At 38.2% G+C, this 11318-nt stretch overlaps 1 protein-coding gene across 1 annotated transcript; it reads right to left on the reverse strand.

The window, feature by feature from the left end:
• Positions 1-90: 90 nt before the first annotated feature.
• Positions 91-11318, reverse strand: LOC100707215 (tetraspanin-5). The gene is made up of 10 exons (XM_005458711.4): positions 10877-11318; positions 8280-8330; positions 6190-6336; positions 5923-6093; positions 5683-5808; positions 4240-4287; positions 3504-3620; positions 3347-3408; positions 1742-1790; positions 91-1655 (listed from the first exon to the last, which is right to left on the reverse strand). Exons 1-9 carry the CDS (start codon positions 10958-10960, stop codon positions 1778-1780), a joined length of 819 nt encoding a protein of 272 aa, XP_005458768.1. The 5' UTR covers positions 10961-11318; the 3' UTR covers positions 91-1655; positions 1742-1777.

An 11318-nucleotide genomic window follows, 5' to 3' on the forward strand; every position in this document is an offset into this window, starting at 1 on the left:
CAGCGCTACCATTAATTTTAGTCTGAGGTAAGTGTGGTATCAGTGTAACATATAATCCAGACAAAGTATACACAGAAATAGACAAAATAATACAAAGAACAACATTTATTCAGATGTATTTACATCTCATCACAATCCAGTCATTTACAAGAATCAGGAGTACATGTGAAAGAAAAGTGTGGTTATAATCGGGAGTATGTAGAAATCGTAAATATGGCACTAAGTGGTAAGTAGACAGATATCTGACACCATTTTGGCATTCTAACATTTTCTCAGTATAAGATTATACATTTGGTAGAAACCAGAAATACATTGATTAATATCATTTTGTCATCAGCTGCAGAGGAAAAGTTCACAGGTTCATATTTCCTTTACATTAAATGGCTTTTTTTACTCTGTTAAGAGAAAACTTTGTGTTATTGTTTGATATCGCTGAATTTTAAAAAAAAAATGCTGATGACAGAGCTTGCGCGCTCTACTTTCAAGTACTTTGCGTCTGTAGATTAAATCATTTATTTCTACGTTCAATTAAGTGCCAACAAGCAGTAAAAAAAAAGCTTATGCCTATTTTCCAGTGAACATTTCTGTATAAAGTCAGAAATTTAAAAAAAAAAGAAAAGATCTAACAAATGAGGGTTTTCACGATTTCAACACACTGGCCACAACTAAAAGTTAAGGAAAATTAATGACGGTATGACAGAAAACTAATGGACAAAAAGATTATGTGCAAAGAAGATAACTACACTAAAAATGTCCCCAAACCCATTTTCAAGGTGACACTTATGAAGTACCATGGTTACATAAGCATTTCATGGAAAGTGCTCCCTCCAGTGGCTGCTGCTTGACCAGATAACAGTCTGTCATGACAAAAAGCCGAACAGCTGAAATGAGCTTCATTATCCTCTGTCCTCTGTGAAGATTAAAGTGCTTAAGGCTGAGTTTTGATTAGATGCCACATTGTTGGGTTTCTCTCAGTATATGTATTACATTATTTTGTCACTCTTTCCAAGAAAAGCAAGTTTACAAAGCCGAACACATCCATCACGTCTCTTCGTGACACTACACGGTGACTACATCCCCCATAAGTCAAACTGCAATCTGTAACAGTGTCCACATCTAAAGTTCGTTCTCTTAAGTAGACTCCATCAAACATTCAACAAAGTGCTAACCAGCCGATTCACTCAAAATTACTATTTTACAAATACTTTAAAATACTTAACACAGTTAGAAGCCGATGTCCTATCAGGAGACAAAAGGCATGCAGTGCATTTCCAGAATCACTTTTATCTTCGTACACACCCTTTACATGCAGCTGTTAAAAAACTGCAGCTGTGAGACATATAAAACCACAGACCATATTCTAAATGAAGCACTACCTCAGAGAAACGCCATCTCCGTTGTTTATCCGAGCAAAACACATTTCCTTCCTGGCTTCCTCAACACAGCCTTTACTGTAACTGTAGCTTATACTGAAATATTGCATTGTTTTTGTATGTATAGTAGTACATTTCAGAGGGGGAGTGCTTCATTTAAAATACAGCAACTCTAAAAATAATTCTAAATTTACTATTTACATATGAGCAAGACTCTTCATACTGCACATTTTAGCTGATTAAAGTACTTCCCTTCAACGCTGGCATCCGAGCTGCAGAGTCCTGTAAAAATTTAAAAAAATAAAATAATAAAAAACATCGGAGGGGATCGATAATTTATACTGCTATATTGACCTGAAAGCGCTTACCTTGTACATCTTGCCTTTGAAAACTCTCTGGAGGTCTTAGGTAAACAAACTGCACAAAAACAGGAAGCAGATATATGAATCGGAACAATAAAAACACCAAGACAATAAAAAGCACAAGCAAAATAAGCTTTGTTTGCAACACTGAGAAGCAGAGGGTTAGTTAATACCAGATGCTCATTTTGTGAATTATGATCCCATATAGAATGAAAGAAATAAACAAGATGGCGACAGTGAAAACGCTGACTAAATAGTCAACCTTCGAAACAGGAGTTTGCGAAGCAGCGGGTGATGGTGGTATCTAAAGGTTTGTGTGGGTGCAGCACATTTTCAAGTTTCCAATTAAGTGGATGTTTTTTAAGTTTTAGAATAACTGGTGCAGCTTGTTTCCTTACATTACACTTGCCGTTAGCAATAACGATGTAATACAGATGAGGCTGTTTGTGATTCTTTTTGTTTTTAAGTTTAAGATGTTTGCAACAACCTTTAATTTTTTCATCAGGGCACCTTTCTAGCCTGATGGTGGTGCTTTGCAGAAAGTCCCTGAATAACCAAAGTTACCACAAAGCAACTCAGTATGTGACAATTCACACAGTAATCTCACTTAGAAGCAAAGAAATCAACCTGCTTGTGTTAAAACAGGCAATTACAACTTCAGGATTTCATTTGTGGACCTGGAATGTGTTTTCAAAACTTTGTTACATTTATTATTTTATTACATAATTATTTCATTCTGAACCATAATACACCCAAAGCCAACTCTACAGCCGCCATCTATTGATGATTATAAGTTATTGACATGGCACACATACTTGACATGACACACATAATGCATTTTAGATTAAAATAATTCATGACAGCAGGAGTTATTCTGTTAAAACTTTTTTTAGTTCGAAAACATTTTCGGTGCATAACAATATGTAGTAAAAACGGATACGGAAAGCTTTTGCAAGGCTTGTTGCAATTTGTGCGATTCATCTTTCCATATTTAGTGGTGACTAAATAAAATTTCGTTGCAGATACAAATTATTGTGACCACTGAGTTGCGTATGTTGAACATGACACATAAAAGCAAAGATACGCTACGATCATTATAGTCAGGTACAACTGTCATTTTAAAGAGGACTAAAAAAAATTTCAATGATAATAAACAAAAGAATTATAGTATAGTTTAAAGCAAAATACTCTGTTGTGCTTTTTTTATTTTTAAGTGTTAATATAGTCCAAATTTGTAAATACCAATAGCTATAAAGCTTTTCAAGTAATTAAAGCTATTGTGCAACTGTCCAATAATTTGTATGTTCTTCCATGTCAGGGTGTTGCAACTATAATCATGAGACTTATATTGTGACGGTTTACATACAAAAGTAATAACAGTGAAAAGGATATTTCATAATACAGAAGCAGGCCTGCCCATGGGGTCTTTACGGTTGTCTGAAGAGGTTTTTAGTGCTCTCTTAAATATGGAACCACTAAATTTAACTCATGTAGGTTAATATGTTAAGTTGAATTACAAAATAAACCCCTACAAGCCATGAACTGATTTACAAAAATTATGCACTCAGACACAAAATTTTACACGTCACCCTGATGACCCTTGCTACCTACCAACTCTCTCTCACAGCCTCGATGTCGCTCACGAGATTTTGCGCTAAACAGATGCCAAAAATCTGAAAAAAACAAAAACAAAAAAGGAAAACAAATTGTTAGGTAATGGAAAAAATAATTACAAAAGCTCAGATGTTTAGGACAAACTGATCCCCACCTGCAGTAATGCAATCCCAATAAATATGCCTGCCACCACTGTCAGGTTATCTTGAAGCCACTTCTCAAACTGTGGTACGCAGCCTTTGATGTAGATGAATGACCTCTGGTCAGAGTCCTGTCAAAACAATTACAAGTCAAACCAATACTACAGCATGATAATCAAGTTCATCTGAAATATATTTGCTTTTATTCTGCTCCGCGACACTTAACAACACAGTTATTTTTAATAGCACATGATTCCCCTTTTCATTTTGCGGTTTCCCCTAAAGCCCTCCACAGCGAAATGCCTCTGATCCAGTGTTACGTAGTCGTTAACACACACTCGGCTCACTGTTTTCCTCCTCTGACTCTTGTTAAAACTGCTTCACTCTGGCTCACATTTAAAGTCAAGAAAACAAACAGAGCCTTTTTTCCTTACATTACGCTGGCCACGCAGTAAGGCCAAAGCTAATGACGGGCGGGGGAGGGGATTTCAATTCCCATTGCATTGCTGCTGCATGAGTAATGCCACAAGGCCCAAAGTGTTGATGGAGAGCCAGCTGCTGTATTTTCACTAGTGAGGAGTTGAGAAACATACTGAAAGAGGAATATTGTGTCCAGGGTGGAGCAACTGATGACCTCATATAGCCATATAAACCTGTCTGAGGCAAAATAAGCCAGAGAAATTCATAGGTTCTACTCTTTTCTATTCCTCTAGTCTCGGTGATAAATTTAAGTTTCCGTTTGTAGCTCACCGGTTTTGCTCGGATGTCGTATCCACACTGAGTGTTAATGACATCCTCCTGTGAAAAGAAGATACACATGCATTTTTAGATTAGCTAGAGATTCTAGACTGGCCTTTACTGTGAAAAACAATAAAACATCCATACACATTAAAAACTGTAAAACTAGATGATCGTGAATAAAACTCGCCAGTCCATGGTTATACAGTTACTGTGAAGATTTTTGCATATAAACCAAGGATTTGTTTATGTTTGCTTGCCTATTATATTCTACTTGTGAAGACTAAACGACTCCAAGTTTGGTGTGCAAGGATGCGTCTGCCTTTCTGGTCAGGTTAACCTTTAAAAGACTGTGTGGGACCACAGCTGCAGAAACTTGGACTACAGTAACATTTAACTCCCCGAAGTCAAATTTTGTTCTCTTAAACTTCTGAAAACAACAAATAAAAACTTTAGCGGGCAGATCATTAAGATAAAATGTGTAAAACACCGCTGACAAAGGGAAATGTTTGAGAGTAAACTCTGGTGGAAATCTTTTCCTTAATGGTCAGCCAAAATGAAAGGACTTTGCTGGGTCTGACGTCACAAACAGAGGGGGAAAAACGGATTGCTTAACAGAGGTTTCTGGTAAACCTTTGCCTTTTCCCTAGATCCACAGAGCAGAGGAAAAAGTCTAAAAGAAGTCAAACTTCCGGCAGCACTTGTAGAAACACTAAAAGCATTTCAGCTTTGGGACACCATTTTTTATGGCATTTAAAGGTACTAACAAAAATATTTTTTAAAATTCACCTTTTATTTTAAATTAATACTTTTTGATGGAAAGCTAGCAGTAAAAAAACTTTCAACTGATTTGAAACTGGCTGATAAAGACCTGACCTGAAATATAACCACAAAAGACACCTGCTGCACAACCCAACAAACGCAATTAAAATTAAAAAACTGAAAGTGTTTTGATATGGTAGACACATTAAGAGCACACGGTGCCTTTGGAAAAAAACAACTTTTTAAAATCCAAGTGTTTCCTTTTTTTCCCCTTCTAGAGAATGACCTTGGTGGGACAGCGTGTCCTTGGATTGTCAAATAAAACCCTTCCTGAGTCTGTTTTGCTGAAGCAAAGTGCTGTCACTGCTGTGCACAGTAAGCAGCAGTTAAGAGTATTTTTCTGCCAAAAAATGCCTCAGTCTAGATTCCCACCCATCCGCTTTCAGACTCTGACTTGCCGTCAGGGCCTGATATAACTAAACACAGCGTCCTGAGCGTCCTGTTGGATGCGAGCCATCGTCGCTGATAGCGTCACCCCTTCTTCTGGAGGACACAGATAACGAGCTGTCTGTGACAAGAAAGCCCTTTACAACTTCCCCTCAAGTCTTGGAGTTTCAGCATGTTAAAAACTATTTTAAACTCTAACACAAGACACAAAATCACCCACAGACTTCTTGTGATAGAGAGACATACCGCTGGATCTTTGGTGCAGCAGGAAAAGGGCACTCCACATTTCTCACGACTCGGGTTTGAATCAGTACAGTTGAAGTAGATGTTCAAATTCCAGTCATCAGCTCCAAAAGCTCCACAACACTCCCACTACAATAACATATATCACACATACAAGGTCACACGAAAGTAAACAGATATCTCTAACACAAGGTAAAAATACTAGAAGGAAATCGGTGACACAAATAAAGAAACGTTGCTTACATATTCCTGGGTGAAGTCGATCAGGTTCTGCAGATCAATGTCGTCTCTGTAGGCCCGAATGTTGTTATTAATGAAAAAATTGAGCTGGTCCTTGATCCAGTCTTTGAAGACAAAAGCCAGGACTCCAGCAGTCAGCTCAAGAAAGAAAATGATGCCCAGGAACACGGAGAACTGTAAAACATGAGAATTTTCTGAATCTAATAAATGTTATGAAACCAAGAAATATAAAGAATTATAGATATCTGAGTAAGCCTTTAACAAACATACAAACTTGAGCAGGAAAGAGTTTTCCCGCAGCGCTCCGATGCAACCAGCAAACCCGAGAATGAACATCACACCGCCCACCACAAGGAAGAGCCAGACAGGGTCAAAGCCCCCCAGGTCAGTGATGGATGAGATGTTGGACAGAACACCCTGGGAGCAAAGCACATGAGGTCAAAATCAACTGAAAAAACACTGAAATATCACCACGTTCCTAACACTATTCCTAAGTAAAGTAATAATTTTGTAAGCATGTTTAAAACCCAAAATTCATAATGTACAATCCAAACCAATGTAAGCAGTTATTTAAAAGAATTTAATAATAAAATTGTCAATTGTTTTTGATTTTTGGGAACAAGCTAATTTACTCTTGCTCAGAGCCAGCGAGTTGAAAATATGTTTTACTTAGCTTAGCTTATCTTAGATTATCATAGCTTCCTGGATCTGTACAAAGCTAACCAACCTAACCTAACCTTTCTGCAGTGACGAAACAAACGAGCTCTAGCATGTAAACCAGTGAACTATAGATATGCTATTACAGTTGTGTCAGAAGTTTACATGCACCCATCATTAGCATGAATTGGTAGTGTTGGTCTTTTATTGCTTTCTTTGAACTGCTCTTTTACCAGGGTAGAATGATTGTATAGCAAAGTCGAGGCCTATTAACTCGGTAGTGATCATGATTGACCACAACTAGATCACAACTTTATCAGCATAAAAATGATTTGTTTGACAGCACTCACTGAATTCTCCAATACAACAACGTAAAAATCGAAGGAATTTAAATTGGGTAGAACTCTTGAAGTCATTTCTAAACAACTTCGCATTTCAAGACTATCAATTCAAACAATTCTATGTAAGTATAAGTTATTTGAATGTGTCACCACATCCACAGGTTCCAGCTAAAGTCTGGAAGAAGATCCAAACTGTCACACTCGGATGAAAGGTAATTGGTTAGGATGTTCAAAAATTAAGGTTCAAGCCTGCTATGAACTGGAAACTGCTGAAACACCAGCATCACTGTCTACAGTCAAGCGAGTGTTTCATCACAGAAAGAAGCCCCTAGTCCAAAATCAACACTCTCAAGCTTGACTGAAATTTGCAGCTTCTGACAAGTCAACAGGGTAATGATCCCAAACACATCAAAACTGGTTTTGGGATAGATAAAGCAGGCTAACATTAAGCTTCTGGAGTGGCCTTCCCAAAGCCCGACCTCAACCCTTTAGGTATTTATGGACTAAGCTTAAAAGCCAGGTCCATGCCAGGAGAAAAAAAAACCAATTTAAATGAACTTTACCAATTCTGCCAAGGTCAAATATTCAGCCAGAATTATGACAGAAGCTTGTTGATGGCTACTAAGGGACATTTGACCAGATATTATTAATATGTATATATTTGACCCTGCATGTATACTTTTGACCCTGTGTGGATTAGAGAAAATCCAAATAAAATTTAAACCTGTGCCATAAATTTTGTTTTCTGAAGATTAAAGGTAAATACTGTACAGTAATTCTGTGCTGGAAAAAGAACACATTCAAGCCCGTGATGCGTGTATAAATACCTCTCACCACAGCTGTATGTAGATTTTCTTACCTCTAGATAGAGCCTGGCTAGCTGTTTCTTTGTTTTTGTCTAAAGCTAACAGTCTAATTTAACCTACACTTTTTTCACCATACATCTGACATTATATTAATCTTAAAGTTAATCAACTCATTATAATAATTTAGCAGTTAACAAATAATTAAATAATATTAGTTGTAGTCACGTATATAGGATGAAGGAACAATCAAGATCTTCAAATGTACTTTGGTGAAACTGCTCTCAGTAGACTGTCTGCTTTTTGCACTTTCAGTACACAATGAACAAATCTGTGAAATGCATCAGATCAATTCATAGCCCATTGTTCATGAGTCCCACAGGAAAGCACAGCATTCCTTTCTGATTCAGTAAAGCCACTGTGACCATTCCTTGCACACAGTCGAGTATAAACCACAACGGTATTCCGGGTTTATGGAATATTTGCAGATACCTGTAAGTGAAAAGCTTCACAGAAATAAGTCCTGCAACTTGTTATTACACATTATTACACGACTAACCTTTTCACTCCATGCCCACAAACCAATGGCAAGAAACGCCACTCCAAGGAACTGACAGAGGCGGAAAAGAGAGAAACAAGAGAACAGGATTATTTTGCTGTGACTGCGACATGTAGTCATCACACAGACGCACACTGACAGAAACCACAGAGAGATTTTCCTGGCAGTGGTCCATTACTAAATATTTCTCATCCCAGTCTGCAGGATCAGCAGGAGGCTTCCACATTAGAAAGCATCTTTAAACAGCTTGACTGTACATAACTGTACGCCGCAGTGTAGGAGCAGTAATCGGGATTATTATTACTATGACAATATTATGATTTAATATTTTTTGGTATTTGGTGTTTACAAGACTTTTTAAATCTTTTGCTGATTACTTTAATATGTTTTTAATAAACACCTTATTTAATTGTCACATTTCCATGCCTTTTGTTACTTTCAAATTCACTTGCAATGAGTTTTGGTTTCTATTTGAAATAACTTTTTTACATCCTACTCAGCACAATGCACTTTAAAAAAAAAAGCATAGAGACAAACTCGGTAAAAAATATTTACACTTCAGTGTCTACTGTGATACATATTCACTGACAAACCATGACAAGAGAAACTTGAGAAAAACAGTACACTTTATAAGCCACTTTATTTGTGAGGATTTCAACAACAATCATTTTGTTGTTGGTCCAAAATTTTATCCAGGAACACCTTCAGTAATACAATAAAAACCCCACTAACCTACCAGGACTTTAACAAGCACTAAAATAAAGGTGAGAAAATTAGGTTTTTAAATAACTGCTTTTAACTGAAGTCTTTTGTTGAATTAGACCCATTTATTCACCAGATAGAAGCACTAAGGACTTTTTTCAGATTAAAGATAATGAACTTTACAGACCATCTCAAGTATTTGTTTGTGAGACAGCTGTTAAGGCAGGGGAACAGCTGTTTGTGACATAAGTAGCTTCTACTGATGATACCTGAATGACACAAAGCTCAAAGGGGCCGATTGCTGTACAGTTGGCTGAGAGCTTTTCCACAGCCCAAAAGGCCTTTGTCTCTATCAGTCCACAATACGTGAAGAACCACTGGGCACACCAATGCCATTCATGGCTTAAGTAGCATGTGATGAATTTAGGGTAATTTTTAGCTTCTTTGTTTTATTTAATTTTTTTATGTCAGCAAGCGGAAGTCAAAATTGGGCCGAAAGTCCCACACTCCCACACTGCAATGACTTACCAGGACACTTGAATTGTTACTAATATCATCAGAGATGTTGTCAGCATCTGTGCTTTCCCCACAATAACAAAACAAAATCCCTGCTGTTAAAAAGGCCTTATATGGCCAACGGTGCATATCAGTAGGACTGCTGCAATTTACTGTATCAGACAAAAGCAGACATCCCCATCTGGTTATTTAATCCATCCAAAGAACATGCCGTATATGATGCTGTGGAGCAAGCAGTTCATTTGTTGGCACCAAATATGATAATGAACAAAAGTATCAGGCAGCACCGGGGCTCAGTGGTTAGCACTAATGCCTCGAGGCCGGACGGTCCTGGGTTCAAACGCAGGTATGGCCCTTCTGAGTGGTCTGTGCATGTTTTAGCCAGGAGCTCCTGTTATCCAAAAAGGTTAATGCTGCATAGCTCTGCCCGATACACCCTCAAAAACAAAATTCTTACTCTCAACGTTTTCTTGAGCGTTTAGCATCACTACATTATGTGAAGTTTTATTCTACTATTTGGACCAAACTGTTTATTGACTGACAGTTAAAAAAATATGATAGAACAATCAGTGATGAGCATAATGTCCCTGCTGTCCCTTATTCGAACCAGGCCACGCTATTTCATACATCACTTATAAGTTAGGCATTGTTTTCTGCGACCAGACCCCTAAATCCACTGATTATTCTGCTTACTTTAATGCAAGTACTGAAGAGGCAGCCAATATCAAACAATTAACACTTGGACTCACTGACAGCGTTTTTGCTTTAAATTAGCTAAAACAATGAATCGATCAAAACAGTCACTGGTTAAATCGATTAATCGCTGCGGTTCTACGAGAGCAATGCTCTGTTAATAACTTAACTAAGCAATAGTAAAGCCTACCCCACCTTCTCTCATCAACAACCTGTGAAAAAGCACCCATGCAGGTTATTGTTTCAAGCCAGGAACTGGCGGCCCACGGTGACTGTGGGTTTAAAAGACGGAATGTTTGTTTTTTTCCCTGCGGTTTCACTCATGCATAGAAAAGGTGACTGCTGTTTTCTCAACCTAAACATCACCACAAAAAAAGAAGAAAAAAAGGCCCCAGCTGAAGGCTACGGTCACGTAAACACGCGATGATGCCGAGAGAGAGAGCTGCTCTCACTGATGGAGGACACACGAAAACAAAGCGGGCTGATGGGTGACAGGGAGCAAGTGCACAGGAGCAAGAAAGAGAAAGTGGAAGCGAATCGAAACCCAGGAAAACACAAAACACCACAACAAACGCATACGCACACATAAATGCACCTCACAGCTACTGATTGGGAACAAAGACGTGTCAGCGTGTTAAACTGACGATGGCAGGCCTGAAGTCGCAAACAGCAGACGGGGGACTTACCCAGAATATAATGTTGAATCCGAAAATGAAATACTTGATGCAGCAGCTCACTTCGTGAGCCTTGAAATGCTTTCCTGACATCATCTGGATAGATTTTTTTTTTCTTCACCGCCTCTGCAACGAGCAGGAATCACATCTGCAGCTGTTCTATGTTTGGCAGCCGGGATCCTCTGGAAACACCCTTTAATTATTTTTTTACGGGCTCAACACATGCCGCCGTTTCTAGCGTATAATTATTAACACCATCCTTGATTTTTTGCGGATAAAAGTCGCAGATGAAGCCGTCGGGGAGCGTTCTTCTGTCGGCGTCCCTCTACAGATCTCAGCTTTTACCTTTTGTGGATCCTCAGAGGTGTAACGCTGAAATAAATCACACTGAAGTCAACCAGATTAAAACCGACGGTCTCCTATCTGACCCGTAATCTAGACATGGCTGTTATTT

Source organism: Oreochromis niloticus, linkage group LG6 (assembly GCF_001858045.2).
Source record: "Oreochromis niloticus isolate F11D_XX linkage group LG6, O_niloticus_UMD_NMBU, whole genome shotgun sequence".
Classification (NCBI taxonomy): Eukaryota; Metazoa; Chordata; class Actinopteri; order Cichliformes; family Cichlidae; genus Oreochromis; species Oreochromis niloticus.